Source organism: Dasypus novemcinctus, chromosome 14, assembly GCF_030445035.2.
Source record: "Dasypus novemcinctus isolate mDasNov1 chromosome 14, mDasNov1.1.hap2, whole genome shotgun sequence".
Lineage (NCBI taxonomy): Eukaryota > Metazoa > Chordata > Mammalia > Cingulata > Dasypodidae > Dasypus > Dasypus novemcinctus.
The window spans coordinates 57826051-57853578 of NC_080686.1; the positions used below are offsets into that span (position 1 = coordinate 57826051).

At 38.0% G+C, this 27528-nt stretch overlaps 1 protein-coding gene across 1 annotated transcript; it reads right to left on the minus strand.

The window, feature by feature from the left end:
- Window positions 1-118: 118 nt before the first annotated feature.
- On the minus strand, window positions 119-27528 carry CFAP418 (cilia and flagella associated protein 418). The gene is made up of 6 exons (XM_004474771.5): window positions 27264-27528; window positions 22487-22574; window positions 18337-18401; window positions 17734-17799; window positions 6447-6542; window positions 119-1911 (listed from the first exon to the last, which is right to left on the minus strand). The coding sequence occupies exons 1-6, from the start codon at window positions 27413-27415 to the stop codon at window positions 1758-1760; spliced, it is 621 nt and encodes a 206-aa protein (XP_004474828.2). The 5' UTR covers window positions 27416-27528; the 3' UTR covers window positions 119-1757.

The window sequence follows — 27528 nt, forward strand, 5'->3', positions numbered from 1 at the left end:
ACAGTTAAATTTATGGCCTGCCCCACCCACTATGTAAATAAATAAATTTTCTGTTTAACTGGATGGCTGCAAATCCTTTTTGGTCATCATGTTAAAGAAATTATCAAACTATTTCAAATAAATTCCCATATGAATATTTTAATATAAAATAAAGAAAATGTAACTAAATACAGCATAAGGCTATTGAATATTTATTAATTTCCAGGAGAATAAGGGCCTGAGAACATGATACAGTTCAAATAAAGTAGCTACCTGGCTTGATAGATATTTCCCAAGGAAGGAAATTATTATAAAACTTGAAAACAAACAGGCAAAACAATTAGAAAGCTTTACAGACTTTGCATTTTTAAATTATAATTGATTAGAAACTATGCTTTTCTTCTACTAAAATAGTTTATTTTAGTTTGTTATAACCTGTCAGAATCTATTCCTTTGTATATAAATATAATATTCCTTCTACATTTTAGAGAAATACACTACTAAAAAGCTTATAAAGTAAATTTCAATAAATATGTGAACTCATATATACATTTCTGACAGTGTGGAATAATGATCATAATTATTACATTATAGAATGCCAAATATGGGCAATGTATCCAAGTTACTGGATAGTTATAATATAAGTTAAAAAAAATCTTTTGAAATAAATGATTTAGTAAATTTTCTTATTTGAACAAACAGAAGGTACCATCAGGGTGACTAATGTGCTGAATTCCATTAGACAACTGAATGTGTGGATATTGTTGCTCTGCTATTTTTTGGGAATAGGTGACTTAAATCCAAATCCCTGTTTCTGATACAACGATGCTGAGATAAATTTTAGGGAGTAAACATTTTTTATTGAAAAGATCTGAAAAATATTTTTAATACAAAAACGTGAGAGTCTGCCACTGTGAAATTCGTTTTGCTGCAATGCTAGACTTAAAAGAGTAAGTTTTTGAGTATGTAAATGTGTCATGGTAGGAAAAGGGTTTTTTCTTTGTGGTTTTAGGTCTATCAAAAATTTTATATATATGTGTGTGTATAAAATATATATATATATACATATATAAGTATTTGCTAAAATGGCAAACTAAAAACTTCTGATATCTAATGAAAAGAAGAGAAATAGTCTAAACTGGTAAGATGTACTTATTGTTAATGTACATAGGATATCACTTTGAGTTGGCAAGGTAAGATCAGACATGGGCAGTGATTTTACAGTATACTTGGGCTCCAGAAAACCCTTCAGTCAGTCACTGATGACTTGTTTTCTGCCACTTCTAAATTATGGTCTTTGGTAACAACAGTCCTGATTATGGCAAGTGATGCAGACACCCCTACAGTGACTTCTGTGCAAGCTGACTTGATATATCCTTTTTAACTGCTATAAATGAGGAATGTTTGTGCTAAGCATATTAGCAGTAGATAAATAACGGTATCACAGTAAACACTGTAGTTGCTAATGAAAGGTTACATATTTGTGTGAAACTCCAAAGTTAAACTTCCATTTAATAGAAGATAGGCTAAGCAAAGGAAAATTCTGAAAACTTGTTACCTTACTAAGTGAAAAGTCTATATGTCAAAAAGGAATAATTCCAAGCACATTCTATTCCCCAGTCCATTTAGTCTCCAAAAATGTGCATACTTATTAAGTGAAATTCACTGTCTTTTTCCAAAGGGCATGATATTGCTATATACCTTTTCCTAAATATTATAATGATTAATGGAGACTGCGCTCATGGATGCATTTGTCTGGATGTGAAAAGTCTGCATTCTTAATGTTTACCACAAACCCAACGAAGTTGATGCTCGTTCTGAAGGTCAGTCAGTTCTTCGATAGTCCTCCAGCTACACTGGCATGCATATGCCCGTACTCCTTTCTTCTTTACCAATTTTGTTTTTAATTTGTGGAATTCTGGCATGTTGTTCCTATTGGCAAAACACAAAGGTCTTAGCATAGTGGCTTTGATCAGTGCTTAATGACTTAAAAAAAAGAAAAGATGTTCCATTTGCTTTATTTTCCTGTATTTACAATTTCTGAACACTAAACAGCCTTTGTACCCACATACTAGTAATAACAGACATGCTTTGGTGATCTATTTCTGACGCCAATCTAAGCTTGTTAATTAAAGCTGTGGTAGAACACAAGGACACTAAGGACTAAAGAATTACTGGTCTGTCATATCAGAGATGACATGATATAAGAATAGAGTGGGGAAGATGTTTTTTCTCCTACCTCAGAAACTTATCTATACCATATTTTAAAAGTCTGCCATATAGCAGGTAGAGGGGATATATGAGGCATAAAGATGGCAGGCTTCTGATGGCTCAACTACAGAAATATTTCAGTAACAGAGAACAAGTGCTTGTTCTGTGTTGAACTCATAGTGTACTTTTCCTTTGCTTCAATGATCTACTTATTTACTTACAGTATCAGGAATGAAATAAATGCCTATCCTAAAATTAATGTTAGTAATACTAAAATAAGTGAATGGACAGGACCATTATAAAAATGACAGTTAACTGATTTAAAGTTATTATATAAAGGACTACAGATAATAATTTAAGTTCAATTAATTAAAAATCAATTATAATTTTCATGATAAACTCATACAGAGTATATGTAAATATTATGTGACAGGGTAATCCAAACTGAAATGATGAGAAAAAATACAAAGTGAAATGATGAAATATGTATAAATATTAAAAAGATACAATGTTACCAGTTACTTATTCCAGTCACTGTAATAGAAGGCAGGTTACAAAGTGCCCTCTGGTGGTCAAGGGCACCACTTTCAGTACCAAACTGTACAAAATTCGAGCACAATTTAGAAAGTTAGATTCTAATAAAACCTGAGAGCTTTTCCAGGTTAACTGTCTGATTTTAGGAAGCTGAGGCTCTGATCAGTTTAAGTAACTTATCGAAGGGGAAAGAACTGAAAATTCTTAATTTTTATCAGGAAGAAAGAGAGAGAGAGAGAGAGATTGGAGAGAGAGAAACCACCACTAAGATGATTAAGTTAAGGAAATGCCCCTTATTTAATCTGCAATATATTTTGACAAACTTAACATTTAATACTTAACTGAATTCTTAATTAAAAATTTTAAGAATCACAATCATGAATAGCCAGGGAACTGATTAATATATTTCAAATGCTTTTTAAGAAGCACAGATTTTAAAAGCTTAGGGGAAAAAATTCCATTATTTCCCACAAAGAAAACACATAATTTAATAGGAAAATAAAGGCAACTTAGCTGATTTCTCTCATCTGTGAAATAAGGACACTAAAACAGCACAGCATTTCATTGTATAACAAATGTGCAGATCGATACCACTAAAAATAAATGCCTCCCATATTCTGCTGGACATTTAAAGGCACTGTGCAAATCTTCTAACTTGCCTTTCTTTTGTTATTGCCCACCTCTGGTTTCCCTCAGTGACTAGTCCCCTCTTCAGGTATTTCATTTATCCTTCACTGTCCTACTTTCAGCAGATAACATCCTCATTCACAAAACCAGGCCACCAGATGCGGAAGCCCTCAATTTCCTTGCTTTCTAAACCCTGAATGAAAGGTTATCTACCTCCATCCACCCAGTCACAGCGGAGGTGGCCTCCTCCTCCCACCTGAAGCTTGCTCTCCATTAGACCCCATGGCCCCCAGGACCTTGTCACTCACATACTCCTCTTCTTCTATGTCTTTAATCTTTTCTACCCCTCACAATACAAACATCCATGAGTTGCCTATCTTACCAAAATGTAACTTTCTATTCCCTGACAGTCTTCCATGTTGCCTCCCTGGATCATATCATGCAATCGCATAGCTTCAATAACCACTTCACAGGTTATATTTTCTACCTAAGCTTCTGAGCCACAGTTTCAATAGTTGGGTAGATAATATCCACCTCCCATAAATGGACAAATATAATTTTTCTTCAAATCTGTTCTCAAAATCTATCAATAGGCAGTACCATTGTCCATTTCCTTAAAGCACAATAGAAACTAGGAGTCATTATCCTAATCTTTCACCCTTCCCAGCCGATTGGCCAGGACCACTTCTAAAATATCTCTCAAATTGTACTGTCCTCACTGCTCATTGCTTTCCCACTAGGTTACCACAACATTCTTTCATTAGTCCCCATGATTCAAAACTGGCCCAGTTTCCATACAGTAATCAGTTATCCTTTAAAAAATTCAAATCTATTCAAATCTCTGACCTGGTTAGAAACCCTCAATGGTTATCCACTGCCTATGGAATAAAGTCCAAATTCCTCAGTATCACTTCCCTGGCCCTTTTTGACCTCTCTTTTTTACTTTACCTCCAGCCATTTCTTGTCCTGGTATCTAATGCTTTACACAATCCAAATGACTCTTAACTACCCAAACACACCATATGGTTTCACCACTCTGCCTTTAAAAACACCTTCTAGAAGAACACCAGTCTCCATCTTGCTTGTCAGGCGAACTCCTAATCATTCTTCAAGACTCTTTAAGACATTCCATGATGCCTCAGGGTGGAGTGTCTCCCCTTACCCAGTATTACCAACCTTCTTTAACCTGCGTCTACGGTCACACTTGTCACACATTGTGTTTCTTCTTAAGTTTCTCTCTCTTTCAAAATTGTTCATTATTTGAGATCAGAAACTGGGTCACACTCATCTTATGAGTCCTGTACCTAAGAGTGCCATAGACTGCTGAATAATGTCTGTTAGATAACAGACATTATATATCTACAAAATAACAAATATCATATCACAGATTTATATTCTAATAGTTATGACAGCCTTATTACTCTTTAGTTGTTTCATTCTTTTATTTCCTAAACAGATTCCTAAGCATCTTGAGAGCTGAGATAGTATTTTTCAAATTGATTTAAATAATAACTACTTGTTTATTTATAATAACATAATAAATCTTATAGTTGTCATAGTTTTATTTTAAAAAATACACATTTTTAACCAGGGTGTCACAGATCTAGAGTAAAACAAATGGCACTGTTGATGACTGAGGCATTTCAAATTCTTCAAATATCAACTAAGTCACCAATGAGCTTACTTTATGCCTGTGTTCACCATCATTTTGGCATGCATTCTATTATCCTATACTAGTTTTATAAAATTGGTAGTTCATCTTGGTTAACCGTTTTTTAGATTAACCAGAAGATAGTGAATAGAAAAGGTTTAGAGAAGTCAGAAAAGGCAAAATAACCTGAAATTAAAGCTAAGTTTTCCAACCATCGGAATAAAATGTGGGCTAAGACAGATGTGAAGAGTGGTGTTCCTGCCTGGGATTTTGGCACTATACTAGGCTTTGTTGGGGTTGGGGCTGTGAAATCTCTAAAATTTTAATTTTTCTGCATATATGTACATTTGAATTTTGGAGAGGATTCAAAGCTTTCATAGGATTTTCAAAGTGGTTGCTGATATGAAAAAGTTTAAAAACTTTTAAATTAAGGGAGACATTCCTTGGATTTACATAAGAATGGCCGGAGAAGCTAGAAGAGATGTGGAAGAAGAGACTCATCCTTATCTTGAAAATGTTTTAATATATTCTGAGTATTTATTTCTGAAACCATAGTCTTATTTAGGTACAAGTTTAGGGGGCCAAAAAATGCATGATACATTCGCTTTTTAAATTTTTAGCTATATATACAATTCAAATACATTTTAATAACTTGTAACATCTTATAAATATTAGGTATTCAGTAAGTGTATATAAATGTACACATTATACAAATATGAGTAAGACTCCATTCCCGATCACAAAGAGGGAGGCAGACATATACTGCCCTACGGCATTCAATCATCTATTACAGTAAGTGCTACAATAGCTATGAAGTGCTGTGGATGCTCTGGAAAGGAAGTTTACTTTACTTTACTCGGGGTGAGAAAATCATGGAAGATGTGTGAGGAACTGTACTCTGAGAGACAGACAGGGTTTAGCTAGATAAAATGGTGGAAAGGTGTTCCAGGAGGTGAAGACCTTGCACAAAGTCTTAGGGGATTGGAACATCGAGTACTCTGATGTAGCTAAAATCTTACAAAGGTGAAAAGTGTGTTGTGGAAAGACAAGGTTGGATGATAGACAGGGGTTGGATTGTGGAGAGTCTTGAATGCCATGACAAAGAATTTGGATATTATTTTCTAAGCAGAAGGGTGTTGGGCAGGAGAATGGCAAACCCAGGGAAATGCTTTAGGGTAATTCTGAGCAAGGGAAGGATGATCTGAAAGATCTATAGGCAGAAAAATCAGCTAGGGGGCTACTCCTGTACGCTTGTCCAGAGGGAAGACCATCTTTACCTAGGCTGATGGCACACAGATGTGAAGGAGGGATGGGCAAGAGCAGTATTGAAGATGTGGAGCCCACACAGTCAGGTCAAGTTCACCAAGAGATCTTATAGCAAAATGAGAAATATACAGTTTTACTTGGTACATTTTTTACAGAGTGAAGTTCTTTCTAAACATACCTGAAAAACAGGTAATCGCATGATTTGTCCCACATATAATCATCATAGCTTACTACCAAGAAGTCACAGGCTATACAACGAAGATGGTCACATGTTCTGTGGAAAAAACAACACAAACCATACATTAAAAATTATGTGTGTTTAAATATGAAAATAGGGTGATTCATAGTATACACCACATATGACAGATTACTGAATAAACTACCAAAAAGAAGAGATTAAGTTGATTATAAACTTTTGTATTAAAGGACTGATTACATATCTAAATTTTCAGGTTAAACTTTTACAAAAATCCTACTTATTTTTATAAGATTTTACATACATAAGCACATATGTACATTCAACAGATATAAAAAACCAAAATGGATTTGTAGATCTTTTAGTTCAATGATTTTTAAATTGTGTCTGAGAGACATCTTCACTTAAACTAACTTTAAGTGCTTCCCTTCCTCTTAAAATTTGTTGTGTTGGTTTTACACCACCTAGGGGGGTTTCCATATACTAAGGGATGCCTTTTAACAAAGAAGTTGCTACATTATATTGAAATTGATCTGTCACCCCTATAAACTGTTTAAGTGTTGGAGTACTACATTATTTTTGCTTCCCAACTACTTGGCATAATTCATTCATTTAAAAATATTTATTGAGATTCTACTATATACTAGAAATAGTTCTGGGAACTTGAGATATATTAGTGAATAACTGACAAAGACTTTGTCTTCATGAAGCTTAGGTTCTAGTGAGTGAAGAAATAAACAATACTCATAATAACTAAATTATATAGTATGTTAGAAGGTGAAAAGTGCTGAATGAAATAAAAAGTATAGTAAGTAAATTGGGAGTACTGGGAGCAATTAGGTTGCAATTTTAAAAAATATAGTGGGTGTAGGCTCATTGAGAAGGTATAGCTCAGCAGTTTCTTTATTTTTTTACTTTTTAAAGATTTTATTCCCCGCCCCGCCCCCTGTTGTCTGCTTTCTTGTGTCCATTGGCTGTGTGTTCTTCTGTGTCTGTTTGCATTCTTGGTGGTACGGGGAATCTGTGTCTCTTTTTGTTGCATCATCTTGCTGTGTCAGCTCTCTGTGTACGCGGCACCACTCCTACCTAGGCAGGCTGCGCTTTTTTTTTTTATGGGGTTGCTCTCCTTGCAGGGCACACTCATGCACGTGGGGCTCCCCTACATGGAGGACACCCGTGCATGGCATGGCACTCCTTGCATGCGGCAACACGGCATTGTGGGCCAGCTCACCACACAGGCCAGGAGGTGGACGCTCTATCAGTTGAGCCACATCTGCTTCTTGTGCTCCTTTAAATTAAGTGGCAGCTGACAGAAAAAGTGGGGCTAAGAGAAGGTTATGTTTAAGAAAGGAAGAAAGAACCAGCATCAGGAAGCAGACTTGGCCCAATGGATAGGGCATCCGCCTACCACATGGGAGGTCTGTGGTTCAAACTCCAAGCCTCCTTGACCCCTGTGGAGCTGGCCCACGTGCAGTGCTGATGTGCGCAAGGAGTCTGTGCCACGCAGGGGTGTACCCCGTGTAGGGGAGCCCCACGTGCAAGGAGTGCGCCCCATAAGGAGAGCCACCCAGTATGAAAGAAAGTGCAGCCTGCCCAGGAATGGTGCTGCACACACGGTGAGCTGACACAAGATGACGCCACAAAAAGAAACACAGATTTCCGGTGCTGCTGATAAGGATAGAAGCAGTCACAGAAGGACACTTGGCAAATGGACACAGAGAGCAGATAATGGGGGGCTTGGGGAGGAGGGGAGAGAAATAAATAAAAAATAAATGTTAAAAAAAAAAAAGAACCAGCATGTTTGTCTGCTGATAGACAAAATCCCATGAAGAGTAGTAAAACACTGATGATGCAGGAAAGGGAGGGCAGAACTGCTAAAATGATACTTGGCATATAGTAGGTACTCAATGACTGTCTAAGGAATTGAAATTCTAAGGAATTTCAAAACACGAATATGTATATATTACATTAGTAAGTTTAGGAATGAAATGGTAGTATACAGCAAAAGAATTATAAATTGCTGCTGAAATAAATTTGATTTTTATAATCCTGATTTATTTCACAGAAAGCAAAAAAGAAAGCTCCACCATTGTTTGAAATGTTTAAAAACCGAATCAATATAGACAAATTTGGGGAGTGGATACAGCTCAATGGTTGAGTGCCTGCTTCCCATGTTCAATCTCTAGTACCTCCTAAAACTATAGATAGGTAGGTAGGTAGGTAGATAGATAGGTAGATAGATTTGATCATCTAAAAGTTAAAAGGAAATAAGAGTTTTAAGATACCAGAAACAAAGTGAAAATAGAGTGGAAGAAAGTTTCAATACATGCTCAAATACGTACTCAAGTGCTTACAAATGACAACAAAGAAAAAAAGAACTTACAGAAAACTGAGTAAAGGATATAAACAGAAAATTTACAGAAGAAGAAATAATAAACATAAAAATGTACTTAATTTCATTAGTAGAGGCAGCATAGAGTAGCAGTTAAGAGCACGGATTCTGGTCAGGTCGCCTAGGTTCGAATGCCGAGTCCACCATTCAGTAGCTGTGTAAACGTAGTCAAGTAACACTCAACTGCTCTGTGACTAAGACTCCCTATCTGTAAAATGGATATAATGATAGCACCTAAACACCTCATAGAATTATTAGGAGAGTGCAATAAGTTAATATAGGTGGAGTGCTTATAACAGTGCCTGGCACACAGTGTTTGTAAAAAAGTTAAAACATTACTTAAAGAACAGAAATATAAAGTAACTACAAAATAAAATTTTCAACATATTAAGTTAGCAAAAAATAGCACCCTCCCATATTTCTGGTGGGTATGTAAATTGTTTTTGGAAAACATTTTGGCATATTTTAAATCACCTCTAGCTGTTGCATTAGCAATCCCATTTTTTGGGGAGCCTATTACATATAAATAAATGCACCAGTATATGAGCATATAACTCAAGAATTTTTACTGCAGCATTCCACAAGAATTTTGATACCACCTACATATCTATCAAAGGGGGAAAGACTGAAAAATATCATGCAGTATATGCATAATATAGAATATTAGGCAGTTAATAGACAGAATGAATTACATTTATCTATTGACCTGGAAGGATATCCAAAGCAAGACTGAGAGTAATGTGCATAGCTTGAGCTGATCTCTGTAAAAACCTGCCCCCCCCCCAATCCTACATAGGTATTTTTAAGTTTGTAAGGACATGGGGAAAAATGTGAGGTTATATACTATGCTGCTAGCACTGGTTGCCTCAGGAGTGCTGGGAGTAGAGTGGAGAGAGGAATATTATTATCTTTCTCTATTCATTTTTAATTTTGTTTTTACTTTTAAAAATAAGTATATACTTATGTAGTTAAAAATAATAAAATAAAATCTTTGGATTTTTTTCGTTTATTTCCCTCCAAAATTCAGATATAACTTCAAAATTGCGAATTTTTTTTTACCTGAAAGTTTCCTTGAGACTATGTTATATTTCTAAGAAATATTATTAATCATAATAATAACTAAGCATTTAAAATCTATGCCATGTCATAAGCAATTCTATGTTTTCTAGCTATTAGAAATTTATGAAGTTACACTTGTACATTTGGAAATTCAACACAATTACATTTGTACACATTTAAACTGAGGTTTTGTATATACAAGTCAGGAAATGCAAAATGATTGTTCCCAAAGCTGCCATAACTTGCTCTCTTATGCATATGTAGTTTATTATATGATTGCACAGAGTGTTAACTTTAATGCCTTAATACATATGTGCAATTTGGCTGAATTATTGCTGTTGTGGGAACTATAATTTAGAATTTCCTGACATTTTATATGTGTAAAATCTCAACCATAATGTTAAATACAGCTTTTTAATTTAATTTAAGATTTAGTAGTTTATTCAAATCTATTCACACTACCATATTTTCAATCCTACAAACACTGTCCTTTGAGAAAAATAAAACTTGCAGCTAAGAAATCATTCTGTTGCTACAATTCACTCTATTAGGTCATAATTAGTACCAGTCTATAGAATAATGCAGTCTTGCAAGTGGTTAAAAAAAATAATTAGTGAATAAAATTTGACTTGGCTTGAAAATACTGCCTTCATCTTATCTATATCACTTGTTAATGCTACCACTCTTCCTGCTACTATTCTCTTCTCTTTCCACTAACTTGGTAAAAGTACTCAAATCTTAATATTCTAAAATCATTCACTATTATACCTAGAAAAGAGTTCTATCCAGAAACCAAGCAAACAAAATACTGTAAGTGGAAAAGAGAATATACTCAATTTCTTTTTATTTTGTTATTTTTTCCCCCATTTTTAAAATCTTTTTTTTTTAAAGATACATAGATCACACAAAATGTTACATTAAAAAATATAAGAGGTTCCCGTATACCCCTCTTCTCACACCCCCTATTCCTTCCACATCAACAACTTCTTTCATTAGTGTGGTACATTCACTGTATTTCATGAGTACATTTTGGAGCATTGCTACATAGCATGGATTATAATTTATGTTGTAGTTTACACTCTGTCCCAGTCCATACAGTGGGTTATGGCAGGATATATAACGTCCTGTATCCGTCCCTGCAATATCATTGAGGACAACTTCAAGTCATGAAAATGCCCCAAATATCACAACTTTTTCCCTCTCCCTGCCTTCAGCAACTCCATGGCCACTGTCTCCATATCAATGATATAATTTCTTCCATTGCTAGAGTCATAATAATTCTATAGTAGAACACCAATGAGTCCACTCTAATCCATATTTTATTTCTCCATCCTGAGGACTATGGTTAAGAGACTTCAAAATGAGTCGGGAGGTCATCAGAAGGGTTGCACTTACACACATCTCAGAAGGATCTCAGAGACTGCCAAAGTAGATACAACCCCAGGTAGTGGTGCTCCTGAGGGCTACGGAGACACCCAGTTCCTACAGTCATGACAGATGGCTCTGGAGTTCAATGCCTTGCCAATGGGCCCTACTTTGGAATTTATGCTCCTGAGTGTGATGGAGTTGGACTTAGATGTGACCTCTCTACGCATGCCTCTTCTGTCACTTTTACTGAACCTGTAGTTGGTGCTGGGGTTGGTGTATGCTCAGGAGGCTTGAATGTCTGGATTGTCTATGTGCCAGCTGGGCCCTGAGCCTCAGCGGAGTTGTAACACCTATTCTCCGGTTCGTTGGACTTACCCAGGTCAGCTAACACAGCGGTGAGGATGGTCAACCACCACATCAGGGAACCGAGCAAGTCTACAGCTGCAAGCAGCAGAATTCCATCTATCAGCCGTGTGGGATCTAAGCCTCCTCTCAATTTAGAGGTGGAGGGGAGAATATATTCAATTTCTTTTAAGCCCTGTGCATGTAAATCAGTGCTTATTATCGGGGCTTAAATATACTTCTCCTCTAAAACTATAGATATGAAAAAGCATATATAATCTAATAAAGTCCAATGAAAGATAAATATCCTCTACAATGTGGAAGAAATACCAATATGAAGGTGCCACCATAGCTTTGTCCTTCCCAGCTTGTAAGTAGAATTTTTACTATTTGAATGTTTATAGCAAGAATGCCCAAAACAATGACCAAGACAGCCTTCTGCCAGGACTTCGTGGCTGTCACTTACATCCTGGGTTAAATGCAGTAGTGCTGTGGGGTCTTGCTGTTTTACAGTCTGAAAATAACAGCAGCTGCAACCGCAAAAGCAGCCAAGACTTGTCCCTCTTCCATATATCGCATGACCTTCTGTGACATGATACACAAAAAAAGCATACATTTGGGTTCCTCCTTTATAAGAATTTGTTAGGTGACCTTGGACAAAGCACATTACCTGGGAATCACTCTTCACAACTTTCGCTCTTACCCCCCACAGACATTTAAAAAAAAAAAGATTTATTTTCCCCCCTTCCCCTCCTCCCGCCCTGCTGTTTTTGCTGTCTGTGTTGTCTTCTCTCCTCTAGGATTCACTGGAATTTGATCCTGGAGAACTCTGATGAGGAGAGAGGTTCCATGTCAATTGTGCCACCTCAGTTCCTAGTTTCTGCTACGCTTCACCTTGACCTTCCCCTTGTCTCTCTTTTGATGCGTCATCATCTTGCTGCGTGACTCACTTGCGCGGGGCACTGGCTCACCACGCGGGCACTCGCACGGGCACTGGCTTGCCGCATGGGCATGCTTACTCTTCTTCTTTTTCACCAGGAGGCCCCAGGGATCGAATGCAGGTCCTCCCATATGGTACGGGGAAGCTCTATCAGTTGAGCCACAACCACTTCCCATCCCATAGCATTTAATTACTGAATTTTATCAATTCTATATTCTGTATTCTAAATTCATCTCAAATCGGATACCTTTTCCCACACCCACTGCCACTGCCCAGGTCTTAGATACCATCTTCTCTACTGCAGCTGCTGCCTGCTGACTGGTCTCCCTGTGTTTTCTCTTGTTTTGCCCGTCCAATTTTCCAAAACATTTTCCACGTAGCAGCCCAAATGAATTTTTTTAAAGATTTATTTTATTTACTTATTTCCCCCACCCTGGTGTTTGCTCTGTGTCCATTCACTGTGTGCTCTCTTTTCTTCTCTTTAGGAGGCACTGGGAACTGAACCTGGAACCTCCCATATGGGAGAGAGATACTCAATTGCTTGAGCCATCTCCACTCCCTGCTTTGTTGTATCTTTCACTGTTTCCTCTTTATGTATCCTGATTGTATCATGTTGTTGCATCAGCTCACTGCACCAGCTCATTGCATCAGCTTGCTGTCTTGCTTGTCTTCTCCAGGAGGCACTGGGAATGGAACCTGGGATCTCCCATGTGGTAGGCAGGAGCTCAAGTGCTTGAGCCACATCTGCTTCCCCCAAGTGAATTTTTTAAAGAAACACAAGTCTGATTATGCCACCCCACCTACTAAAAAAACAAAACAAAACAAAAACCTCCCCAAAATCCAGTAGCTTCTGACTGCATTTTTTCTAAAATCCTTTGGAGGACTAGAGGATGGCAATCATGTTTCTTTTTTTTTTAAAGATTTATTATTTATTTATTTCTCTCCTCTTCCCTGTTGTCCGCTCTCTGTCCATTCGCTATGTATTCTTCTGCATCCACTTGCATTATCTGGTGGCACTGGGAAACTGTGTCTCTTTTTTGTTGCGTCAGCTCTCTCCATTTGTGTGGCGCCACTCCTGGGCGGGCTGCGCTTTTTTCATGAGGGGTGGCTCTCCTTGCAGGGCGTACTCCTTGCATGTGGGGCTCCCCTATGCGGGGATGCCCCCATGTGGCAGGGCACTCCTTGCATGCCGCAGCACTGTGCGTGAACCAGCTTACCACATGGGTCAGGAGGCCTGGAGAGTGAACCCTGGACCCTCCATATGGTAGACAGACGCTCTATCAGTTGAGCCACGTCTGCTTCCCTCATCTGTTTTTTGACTACCTCTCCAGCTCCATTTGGGGATAAGCCATTCTTATGCCCAAATCACCACCCTCCAGCCCACTTGGCTGCCCTCTCTTTCTTTTTTTTTTTTTAGGTCCCAGGGACGGGGATTAAACCCCAGCCCTCATATATGGGAAGCCAGTGCTCAACCACGGAGCCACATTGGCTCCCCTAAGTTGATTATTTGCTTGCTTGCTTGTTTGTTTTTTTAGGAGGTACCACTGACCAAACCCAGGACCTCCTATATGGGAAGCAGTTGCTCAACTGCTTACACCACATCCACTCCCTCCTCCTTTCCTTCTAACATGGTGTTCCCTCTGGCTCTAATGGTCCCTTTCTTCTGCTTAATTCCTACTCATTTTCCAAATCTTAGTTTAATTAAATGTTATTTGCTTAGAGAAGCATTCCTTGACCTTCATATTAGTTAGGGTGTTCATTATTCGTGCTTATAGTATCCTGTAATTTCCCTTCACATCACATATTACATTGAAATTAAATTCTTATTTGTGGAGTTATCTGTTTAAAGTCTATCTCTTCACCTAGACTGGAGACTCCAAGAAGGAAGGGAGGTATCTATATAGTCACACAATTTGTTATCTCAATTCCAAAAACCTAGTTAGATGTGATGAATTTAACATTAATAAAATGGGGCTAAACATTTTTGCTCTATCTAGCTCTTTGGTTTTGCCCCAATACAGAGCAGATGAACCAATATGCATATATAAAAAGTGCTTCTAAAAGCATAAAATACTTCACATATAAAATGCTTTAAATATGTGTCTTTGTTATGGGAGAGAAAGAAAATATCTTTCTCTTTGAATACAAGCATTTACATGTGCATATATGTGCAAAAGATGTGTTTTCTCCTCTATAAGCTGTCAGAAGGTAGGAATAGGGTTTGATGGATTTGGGTATTCTCAAGGATCAATGTTATGTGATAAGACCTTGCTCAAGTATTAAAAACAGGCTCCGAGGAGTGGATGTGACTCAAGCAGTTGAGCGCCTGCTTCCCACATGGGAAGTCCTGGGTTTGATCCTTCCTGGTACCTCCTAAAAACAAACAAAAAACCAAACAAGCAAAAAAATGAAAAAACCAACTCAGGGGAGCTGATATAGCTCAGCGATTGAGTGCCAGTACCTAAAAAAACTCAAACAAAAGAAGCCCTTCTTTTGTCTACTGACACTCCATTTGGAATAAGACTTTCTGATGCTTGAACTAAATTAAAGTATACACATACATATGAATAAACATAAGAAAATCTTAATTAAATATTTACTCTTTGGAATAAACCAGAATACATTTTTTAAAGCCCATTTTTTAAGTCATAAGGCACCTATAAGTAAACACTGATAGGTATTTCCTGAGATAAAATAGAAAAGCAGAAAAGTAGAACATAGGATTCTTGAAAGTATATTGATATATATTCTGAGATATAACATAATGAGAAGGCAGGACTAATAGATAAGAAAAACACATACATAATTACAAACTATAATATAGTTATCCCTACCACATTGCAACTTTCCCCATTATGGTTTTGATATATCACGTGTTGGCATAAGAAACTAAATGGGAATTAACAGAAAAAATTTTGAAACGCAGAATCCATAAAATATACATGTAGCATTGTATAATATCAACTTTTTTTTTTTTCAGGAGTACTGGGAATTGAACCTGGGACCTTGTACATGTGAAGCAGGCATTCTACCACTGAGCTACCCCTGCTCCCTGTTTTATCTTTTAATACCATAAATATACTCAAATTTTACAATAAGGTACTGTAAACACCCCATAAAACAAAACAGAAAAAAATTAGACTTCTTCTCCGGTATGGAGAGGGCCAAAAACTTTATGCAGATTTTCCAGCCCATGGGGGCATCGAACCCCTAACTCTTGCGATGTGGAAGGGAAAACTGAACCTATAGTAGTTAGCTTTTTTGGTACTATAGGCAGAACTTTCATATATTATTTTATTTAATCTTCACACTATTTCCATGGAGTGTGCACATTTTATGGGTGAGGAAACTGAGGTTCCAGAAGCTTCACAGCTTGTGAGTGGCAGAGTCAGGATTTGAATCCGGATGGTGTGTCGTCAGAGCCCTTCCTCTAAATGCCATATTTGCTTCTTTATCTCTTCCTCTGCTTATAATGTTTTATGTTCCTTTGGCATCTAATGCCTTGCATAGGGCCTAGGATGTGGTGAGCATTCAAAGAATATTAAAAGAAAAAATTGTTCAAATAGAATAAGAAAATGAATCTGTAGTGGATGAATTAAGCAGATAATATAGCAGGGGACAGGAAATAAGTGGAAAAATACGCAGAGGCAGAAAAGTATAAGTGGAAAGCAGAGGCTGACAAAGGTGCTCCGGTGGAAGTGGAGTATCGAATCCAAGTTTTCACTGGAAGGAAAGAACTAAAAGAGAGGATGGGAAAAGCAAGGGTAACAATATAACAAAATAACATAATAAATTTAGAGTTAATGTGAGAAAAATGATAACTCTCATTTCCTTCTAAACAAGAGAAAGGTGTTCAAAACAATCCTTTAGGGCTAGTATCTTTAATGCAATATATGGATGAGACTAGAGAAGGAGAGAAGATGGAAGTGGGATGGAAGGACTGTTGCTGAAATTTGTGAGTGATGCGACAGAAGCCTGGATTTGAGGGGGACTGGCTCTGAAAATGATTGAGACAAGTACATCGGAAGTGACAAGGATAATTCAGGACAGAGAGCAACTAGACTATCCTTTTCTACTGGCAGTTTGTGTCTCTAATTCTTTGTGTAGATAGTCCTCAAGACACAATTCAAGTGCCATCAAATCTTATTTATAAGATTACAGCTGGCAGCACCCCAGTGGATTTATGTTAGCCTATTGCTGCCTGGGTGTTCCTAGTGTAAGGCTTTCCCAGACGCCCAATTTTACCTTCGTCCTATAGCCCTTCTTTCCAGGCTTCCTAGGATCTAGGACCGGCCTCCAACAAGGTCTTTTCAGATACTTTTTCTGTTGTTCAATGGAACAATTAACCCTTTAGAAATGTGATCAACATGTGATCATTTATTTCAGCCTTTCCTTCCTTAAAAAAACAGAATCACACAGGGTTTTAGAAATGGCTAACTTTCTAGGTAAGTAGGCCTTTGTAAAAAATGGAACCAAAAGTAATAGGGCAGTAGAAACATTTGCTAAAACCTAAGTGCTGCCCCATATTATGATCAGGACAATGGCATGTGCTAGGAGTATGAGGCTAATATGGTATAAGGGTAAATGGCATCATAACCATAAACTTCTCTGAAAGAGGAACTGAGTGGGAACATGGGTGGAGGAAGAGTAGGTGGGTGGGGAGGGACAAAGAAAGGAGGGTTTCTGCCTTTGAAATATGTAAAATGAAACATCTGTGCTTGAGAACTTTTTGGTTACTGTAGACCTGTAGCTTCTCAAGCTTTCGCTTTGGCCAAGTTAGTAACAAAGAATGTAGGGGTGGGGCCACGTTGCCTCACCTGTCTTACCTTGTGGCTTCCACTGTCTGAAGGACAAATGGAAAGGCGGAAGCCTACTTTCCTGGTATCCTGTGTAAACTGAGCTGGATCTGGAGTGACTCATGTACATCGAATGGGATGTAGACCATGGCATCAACACAACCAACAACACATACCCAACATCATAGTTTTAGGGAACTGTCTCCCAAGAATAACAAATACTTCAATAAAGTGCTCTTAGACTGGCTAATAAAGTAGACCTCCCATTATGAAAGGAATGTATGCCAAGATGATAAAAATTATGTTTTTAGAACAGGGTTATCAATTTGAAAATACCTAGTAAGATAGGAGAATATATTTCTGACATCCTACCTCTGTGACGTATTTGTTCCAATACCACATGGAGCAGTGCTTCCACCAAGGTACACTGGACTGCAACTAGATGTGTTCAACAGATGGGAGAAAAATGAAATCAAAACAAAAAAGAAATATGAGAAGTTAATTTAGCCTTGTTGACTCTACATTCTTGTAATCAAATTGTCTATTTTTCCTAGCAAGCCAACTATTTCAAAGTGGAGGTATTTATTCTAGGCGTATTGCTTTAGTGGGTATAACCTGTACATTCAGGAACACTCCAGGAGTAAAAATGAGTCACAGAAAAATGTGTTTGCCAAATAATATAAGGGACAAAGTAAATACTGAATATAACAGAACATTAATTTTGAGAAACTGTTCACACTTTTTCACATGGCAGAAAATTATTTACAATAGCAATAATCTCTCATTCAATTTCTTTTTACACTATTGGGTCACCTAAGAATACTGAAGATATTGCTGTTGGTCCTTCTCCTGAAAATAAACCAGTGCTTTATTGTTCAATGTCATGGTTGTTTAAATGGTAACAAAATCTACCAGACCGTGCTCATAGTGTTTGTTCACTAGTGTGCGTAATTTACTAAGGCAATCTCAACTTACCTTTTACCAAGGCCTTGAATAGAAGCTCTGACAGATGTGTTACTTGAAGATTTAGAATTTAATTTCTATTAAAAAAACAAAACAATAAAATAGCAAGGATAATAACTTCAGGGAATTGTAACATGAAAACTAATATTCTTTATTTTATAATAAGAATATTTTTAAATGACTTAACATTTTTTGTGGCATCATTTTTAAGTTTCCAGAATAAAAACAAGATCAAAACCTTTTAAAGGCAAACAGGGAAGTAGAACTCCCTGAGGAATTTGCAAATTACTTTGCTAACTTTCAGCCTAGAAAATTGATATACTGCCATTATTAGCAAGCTAAGATTTAGAGTCACTTTATAACTCTTCAGTTAATACTAGAGTTCAATGATTTAATATGAAGGACATGCTATTTAAAAAAACTTCATCCTGGAAAAATTCAATTGAAGAGGAAAAAAAAGGGACCCATTTTTAAAGGCTGTGAATGGTACTCATCTAAACTAAAAATAAACTAACCAAGCTCCTGGTTAACTTCAGGAATATTAATTTTGATCAAATGGAATGGTATCAGCCAACAGATATTCAGGGGAAATGTAGAGCTACTTAGTCACAATCATACAGTAGTACCTATATGGTTATATAACATCATCATTAGTGAGCATTTATTAAGTGTTAACCGGTATATGGTACAAAACAACATAAACCAACCACATACTAGGACCACCGCCAAGAAGAGGAAGTGAGAGGGAGAAAAGGCAATTTAAGCTATGCAGGGACATGCCTTCATTCTACCTAGTGGATGAGGAAATTTAAGAGAGACAAAAATAATTCATTTCACTATTTCTCTTAACTCTTTTATTTGATGTTAACCAGAACTGGAAAACTTGTTGATGCATGTCTGGAAAATAATGTGATTCTCTCTTTTTTTCCTGAGGGTGGGGGGTGGGGAGTGGGGAGTGGGCTTCACATACCCCAGTATTCCTTCCATCCAGGCTCAGCTTATGACTCTAAGCTAGAACACTGTGATGCTGTTGCTGGTTCCCAGGTTTTCTTGTGTGTGGGTGTGAGCACAGTTCTGAAATGCAACAGAATGGGCAAGGGGGGTGGGCAGGACTCTCAGGGGCATAATATGGCCTCTAAGGAGAACATAGGCTATACATAGACCTGCTCCCTTTCAGAATTTATTTGGGCTTGCCGATTAGAAAACTGGATATAAGGAATAACAACAACAACAACAAAATAGAAGAACTGCATAAAAGTTTATTTCTTCTTAACTGTAAGAGCTGCTTTTGTTTGAAACTAATATACCCTAAAGTCAACCCAGAGAAGTATTTATATTCTCCTTTTGAAATACCTGGGACTGAAAGAGATAGTGCCTCACATATAGAAACACAACCTGTAGGACTTAATAATGAATTTTTCAAATGAAGAAAGAATAACAACAAAAATAAGTTTTTTTAAAAACAATTAAATCAGAATTATTACTTAGCATTTGTGATGTAGAATATTTAATATCATTGCTAATGTGTTGGCATATTAATCAACTAAGCGATTAGTTTATTAATTTACCTCAGATGAATTGAAAATCTTGAATTAACAGAAATACAGGTCTTAAAATCTTTACTGGTCATTTCATTTTTGGTCTGGCCTATATCCATATCCCTAACACCATTAACTAGCAATTCTCAGTTCCCAGCCCACTACCTTGCTTTATGTCTGCTTGTATTCTCATTAGGCGGCTCCAGAAACAGATCCTTGGACCTTCCGGAGTGGGAGAGAGGCAATTATTCTCTTGTGCCACCTCAACTCCCTGTTCTGCTATGTCTTCTTATTTTCTCTCCTCAGTATCTCTTGTTGCATCATCTTGCTGTGCCAGCTCTCTGCATCGGCCGGCACTCCTGCGTGGGGCAGCTTTCGGGCTGGGCAGCATTCCCACTCAGGACAGCACTCCTGCGTGGGATGCCATTCCTGTGTGGGCTGGCACTCTGTGTGGGCCAGCTCGCCCTCACCAGGAGGCCCTGGGCATTGAACCTTGGACCTCCTATATGGTATATGGAAGCCCAATTGGTTGAGACACATCCTTTTCCCACACTACCCTGCTTTAATATTTCCTATCCCCTACCCCTTTTAAAAAAAAACAAACGAAAAACCTCTTTGGTAGTATATTTATTTCTGGATTTTTTTTCTTTTGGTCCTTGCAATTTAGATTTCAATTTAAGTTTCTTTCTTTTAAACCTAACGAATATATTTCACACTCCCATACTGGGAAAAATTAATTTCTATAAATTCTCATACACTGCTAGTGCTGAGTACAAATGATACAGTCACTTTGGAGAAGAATTTGGCAGTGGATAGAGAAGTTGAAGATGTGCACCTCTTATGATTTTGGAATTCTTCTTCTAGGTTTATGCATCTGAGAGAAATTCTTGTACGTGGGCAAAAGAAGATATGTTTAGATGCCTGATTAAGCATTGTTTGTAATAGCAAAGAACTAGGCATAATCTCGATGTTCATCCGCAGGAGAGTGGATAAATAAATTGTGGCAGAGTCACAAAATATACTGTTAAACATCAGTTTAAATGAATAAATAGATCTTCATGTATCAGCATGAATAAATCTCAAAAACATAATAATAAGTATAAAAAGCAGGTTGTAAGAGGATACATATACCATAAAACCATTTACATAAATTTAATAACATATTCTATATATTCTATATGAGGACATATATTGTTTATGGTTTTATACATATGTAATAAAAGTATAAAAGCACGGATGAAAAGCATAGTGGTTATGTCTGGGAAGGAAGGCAGTAGAGAAGGATTTGGGGATACCTTAAATTGTATCTATCATATTTATTTCTTTAAAAAAAATCTAGAAATTTATGCTCCCCAGAGTGAGAGTTGGATGCATTTGTGGTTTTCCTACACATGGCTCTTCTGTCCTTCTATTTGAATCTATAATTAGTACTAGAGTTGGTAGATGTACATCCAAGATAACTTAAATCTTTGGGCTGTCCATGTGCCAGTGGGGCCCTGAATCTCGATGGAGTTGCAATACCTACTCTCCAGTTCATTGGTTTCACCCAGGACAAATAACATGGAAGTGATGATAGACAACTACCTTACCAAGGAATTGAGAGAGTCTACAATTGCAAGCAAGAGAATCCCATCCAATGGCCTTATGGGATCACAGCCCTCTCTCAATTAGAGGTGGAGTGGACATCACAATCCCAGAATCCTCAGGATTGGGGAATGAACTATGGACTAAAGTAGACTTACTGGTATTCTACTATAGACTTATTGTAATTCTAGCAATGGACGAAATAATATAATTGATGTGGAGGCAGTGGCCATTGGAGGTCCTGAGGGCAGGGAGAGGGAAAAACAGGTATAATATGGGAGCATTTTTGGGACTTGGGAATTGCCCTGAATGACATTGATACAGGATATCATAAACCTTCCCACAACCTACAGAATTGGGTGGGAGAGGGTATAAACTACAATGTAAACTTTAACCATGCTTACTGGCAATGCTCCAAAATGTGTTCATCAATTGGAATGGATTTATCTCACTAATGAAGGATGTTAATGTGGGAAAATGTGGGAGGTGTGGGGAGTGGGACATATGGGAGTCCCCTATATTTTTTAAGTGACATTTGTTTAATCTAAATATCTTAAAAAAAAAAAATCCAGAGAAGCAAATACGGCAATTGTTAATATATGGTCAGTATGGGTGATAAATATATAGATGGCTGTTATTTTCTGAATTTCTTGTAAGATTGAAGTATTCATAAACATTTTAAAAATTAAAATATTGCCATTGGTTCATAATTCTGAAATGCTGACTACATGCCTATAATGAAAACTGTTTGTTTTTAGTCTTTTTGAAAAGTATTCTTAGAGTCAACAAATAAATACAAGTGACCACTCAATCTGAGTTGACTTTCAAATACCTTTTGTAATATCTCATTCTTGCTGAGACATGAACAGCAAAACACATGAGAATTTCTAATATTTTGTTTCTTCTACAACTCAAACTAGAATCATTTCTTTAAATAATTGTACTTCTTAGAATTCAGAAGACTATAGGTAGCTACTTGTGCCTTCTTTATATTTTCAGATTATTCAAGAATTATTGCAAATTTATAACACTTGACTTACAACAGGCTTTTTGTTAAAGTTGGGATCTTCAAATATTTCGTTAATAATACTGTCAAGATCATCTTCTTTTTTAAGTGTTTCTGTTGATCTGAAAAAACAAACAAAATACACCTGAAGCTTATGGGCAGATAAAGTCAATCAGTATAGAAGAGTTTTGTTTATTTTTGAAGTCCATTATTAGAGGGTTAGCTTTATTAACCCCAACTTTATAGATGAAGAAACAGGCACAGAGAGATTCAGAAACTTGCCCAAGGTCATAGAGATAGAGGGTGGAGAGGCTTGGAATTGAATCTAGGGTAGTTCATACACCCTACAGTACATTAGACTAGCTTGCTATAGAGTTTAATATGTTGCAGATGTTGTACATTAACTTAACTAGACTATTAAATTTTTTAAAATTAGAAGACTTTTTTTTTTGTCAAACTCTAATTTTAGAAACCAATTTATTCTTTGAAAATTCTGAACAATAGGAATTTAGCCCTTCCTTGCTACTGCTTGGAGAAAGAAAGATAATTTAACCTGAGGCAAGGAAATTCAGAGACTGCTACCTCATACTGAACTGTTGATTCCATCACTACCCAGGATTTGGCCTCTTCAGTTGTTCCCTTTCTAACTTTGATTTTTAATGTCTTTTACTCTATTCTGGCTTCTTCTTTTGACTTACAAGTATACTCGAGTTTTTCCTCTTCAAAAACCCCTCTCTCTCACTACTGCAGAGTCACCTATATCCATTATTTCTACTTTCTTATAAATAGATTTGGTTTAGCATCAGCTGGTGACCTAGGTAAGAGTTTGTCGACCTTGAAACTATTCACATTTGGGGCTGGATAATCAGATGGGGTGGTGCTATCCTGTGCATTTTTGGATGTTCTACAGCATTTCCGGCTTCTGCCGGTGGCATATACCTTTCCCAGTTGCGACAATCAAGAATGTCCCCAGACAATGATTTTCACATACTCCCTGATTGGCAAAACTATGACCGGTTAAGAACCACTGACTTAGTTGATGAAATTATTTAATCTCTGTGAACCAAGTATTTTATCATAAAAAAATGAGATCTAGAGGACCTTTTAAAACTCCTTCCAGGTATAATATTCTATTTCTGACCTGTACATCCCTCAACTCTACTGAAAAACACTTCTCTTAAAGGTCACTATTGCCCAAGTCACTAAATTCAGTGGCCTTTCTCAGTTCCAATCCTCTTTATCCTTTCTGAAGTGCTTGATGCTATTTGGTACCAATTCCGTAACTTCCTTTTATGATGGCAGAAGACATTCTCTTGAAACTCTCTCCTCCTTTGGTTTCTAGAACATACTCTCTGGGTTCTCCTCTCTCATGCAATTCCACAGTTTTAAGAATCAGAAGCATTCAAACTTTACCAACCTAATCAGTACTGTCAGGGACTCAAGCTGTCAGCTTACATAATATTCTGGTCACACAATTTCTTGATGCCTATACTTACCTATGTTTTGCTATAGTAATGAAAAAGTACCATCATTTCATTGAGAACCCATACAACTTTAAAGAGCAGTATAATTTTTTTGCACGTGTGCTTTGATGCTATGATATAATGATCTTAATAAAATTTTAATAAGCTGTCATTGGTTCCCTTAACTCTGCTTCTTACATTTTAACCTTGATTCAAGGTATAGTTTCTGCTGAAAATAAAAGAAACATACACATTTAAACCTACCATTAAATGGGAGAGGTATATATAAAAGCTTTGAACTAGATAGCTGGTTTAAATCTAGTTCTACCATGTCTTGATAGACCTGACAATGTGACCTTGGGCAAGTAACTAAGCTTCAATTTGGTCAGTGAAATGGGATAATAGTAGTGACCATTCACCTCATAGGGTATGGCAATTAAATGAAATAATGCATATAAAGCACTTAGAAAAGACTTGGTAAATGTTGGCTATTATTATTATTATAGCTATTATCTAGGAGGTTATAGAATTATCTTTAAATATTCCCATCTGCATCATCCTGAACCACTTTATTCCTATTGTCGTATCCACATCAGTCTTATCTTTTTAACTAATCACATATTTCTCTTTATCATTTTGAACACTTCCAACAAATTTTGTTTTGATCATTTACATTAGCAATTGTTCCTGGTATCCAGATGTAGCACAGCCATTTATTTTATTATATGGAGAGCTGCATTTTAACAGGAAATTTCAGGATTTTAACTCTTATAAGGAAAAGAAACACAGGCTCTACTGTCATACAACTGTTAGACAGCCTCCTGTTAATAAATTCACAACATAAATTGGATCCTATCTTTTAAATGTCTTTTTTGGCTCAAGGCAATTTTTTAAAGTCTGACATTATAAACCAGTTAGGGACTCTATTTGGAATTAGGTTTAGGGCCTTTGCTTTTGTTGTTTGCATAATTTACCTTTATAAGTACATTTGAAGAAGGCTAGTAGGATAGGGAATCAATAGATGGATCTGGAACCTGGCAAGAAGTCCACGTGGACATCAGTAACCCCCAAGATGGCTGCTGGAAAACCCACACTCCCAAGATTCTGCTATTCAGAACAAAGACTTCTTCTGGAAGCCAGGAAAGCCCGATATTCCCCAAGGACTGTATCATTGGGTTCTCACTGGGGGATTGATAGGTGGGGTAGTCAATCAAAACAGCAAACAGCTGGAACCCCTCCCCTGCTCTTAGCAAAGGGGTGGAATAATTAATGGTTTAAGAAGCAGACTGTGAGGCCTGAATGCTCTCTGATGCGTTCTCTCGCCTGTGGACCTGTCTTGCCCTCAGCACACCACTCTCACTGTTTTTCCTCTGCCATGTGGCCACGCAAGTAAACCTGGGCATTTATAATCTATAACAGGGAATTGTAGCCTAAAAATCAGCCCCTTTTATCACTTCTCACCCCCTTCCTCTCTACCTGGGACCCCTGATCTGTTATTTTCTAATATTTCTCGTCTCTCCCTACCTGAATAAATTCCTGGCCTAACTCACCTGATGTGTTCTTGAAATTCATTTCTGCAGCATAAGTAAAGAACATAAATAAAATCTGGTAACATATTGCCTGATGAATGTTTTAATGCACAAATAACAAACAGTACTGGTTTGCTACAGCTTTATAAATTACTGAAAAATCTGACATATTAAGTGAGGGGACAGGGCAATAGAAGCCTTATGGATAAAGTTTAGTAGTGCAGTAATAGGCTAAGGAAAGAGGCATGAAAAGACCCATGCGTGGAGAGGATCTACCTAGCACCATTTCCATTTTGAGCGGCCTGCTTCCAGACACCCTACTCCTCTACACTCTAGTTCTAAGATGAACAGTTTTGGAGAGGCTCTTTGATAAATCCTCTCTCTCTCCTGACATACAGAAAAAGCACAAAAGGAATTGCATGGTGATGCTGCTGTGGGTTAGGGATGGTGAATGTACTGGGAATGGAACATAAGGATTTCCAGCATACGTGATGATAATTTATAAGTTAATGAGAGTGATATTTACATAAACACTGAATGGGTTTTAGCCCATTCACTGTAGTAATTTTTGTGGGCCTTATATTTATTTTTAATACACTGCCCCCTACCCAACTAATGTTTAGAACTTCTGTTTCTGAACTCCTATAGAATCTTTTCAATGTTCAATTCTCCCTCTAAGGCTGAATTTTTATAAACAGACATGTCAGTATTACAGGAGCTAAGTCTGATGGATAATAGTTCTGGGAAATCACACTCATATACACACCTCCCAACCACACCATACCACACCAAACCAAGTAAAAACAAACCAACCCCCTCCACCCCCAAATAGGGCCATCAATTAATAACAATGACTTTCTTGGGTGGTGCATAAGCGTTTCTGAACTGTTCTAGGCAAGCAAGGTTGCCAAAAGATTCCAGCAGGAGTTACTGCAGAGCTTCTCAAGTCATCACTTTGAAGAACAATACCCGTTCTGATGCTAAATTTTGGTCCTTTTTGGGGAAGAGGGACGGGAAGGGGAAGGTGAGAGTCCTATTGGCTTATGATTACACTACATGACATGCGAAAAGTAGTTTTTTGGACCCAAACCCAAAAGACTTAAGAAACTTCCCCAAATTTCGATTGATGTTTGAGATCCCCTAAGATCCTTACCGGGGGGTCATGGGGAAAATGAAGGTGGTTGAACTCATACAATGCTCACAATAATTAACCCCTTTTATTACAAATCTAATCTCATCCAACGCCCTGGGCTAAAAACAAAACAAAACTCGGTCAATGATGTCACAGAACAGAACGGGGATGCTTTTCGTTCTGCTTAACAAATGGCCCAAGGATTACTTTGCTTGGGGAGAGGGTCAGAGGCCACAGCATGAGGCTCCCGGTCGAGAAATCTCGCACCTGGTGGTCAAGAACTTCTCAGCCTCACGGTGGCAAACTCCGGCCCGGATCAGCGCGGCCCTCTCGGGGCTACGCGGAGCGCGGCCTAAACTGCAGCGCCCGAGTAGGGTCCCCGGACTCTCTTTGGCAGATGGGGCGAAAGACTGGTTGAGGGCCGCGGGTCTCAGAGGCCTGGCCAGCACAAGTGGGTTGGCTCGGGGGCGGGGTCTAGGCTCTGGGTGCTGAGATGCTAGGGTGCTCGTGGACAGGGAGGTGTGAGCCGTCCCGGGGGGTGGGGAAGGAGCGCCCGAGCCTCATCGGCGACAGCAGCTGAGAGTCGCCGGCGGGGGCACGTTTTGCTTTTGGGTCCCGAGGCGGAGGGGCGGCTTTAGAGACCGGAGCAGGCTTCACCAGAGCAGCCCACCCCTCCCGCCGGTTAACCTGAGATTCTTTTTGGCGTCGGCTGGGTTCCGGTCGCTGCGGTGGGTGCCGCCGCAGCCTGTGGGCCGCTCGACGACGCCTAGTCTGAGTGGGTCTGGTCTGCAAAATTTGGATTCGACCTCCTCCAAGAGATCATCCAGTTCCTTCGCCATCTTGAAGCGTCAAGTCTTTCTCCCTCTCGCGTAGTCTCAGTGCGGGGAGGTTTCCAGGGCAACGCGGAGACCGCCCCGCGCCCCCACCTCTCCTGCCCCCCCCCCCCCCCCCC

Excerpts from the sequence above, each read along its gene's own strand:
- CFAP418 (XM_004474771.5), bottom strand. The coding sequence starts at position 27,415 with ATGGCGAAGGAACTGGATGATCTCTTGGAGGAGGTCGAATCCAAATTT. Across the intron at positions 17,800-18,336 it reads ATTCAAGGCCTTGGTAAAAG|TTGCAGTCCAGTGTACCTTG; the intron begins GTAAGTTGAGAT and ends GAACACATCTAG. Across the intron at positions 1,912-6,446 it reads TGCGATTACCTGTTTTTCAG|GAACAACATGCCAGAATTCC; the intron begins GTATGTTTAGAA and ends TTTTGCCAATAG.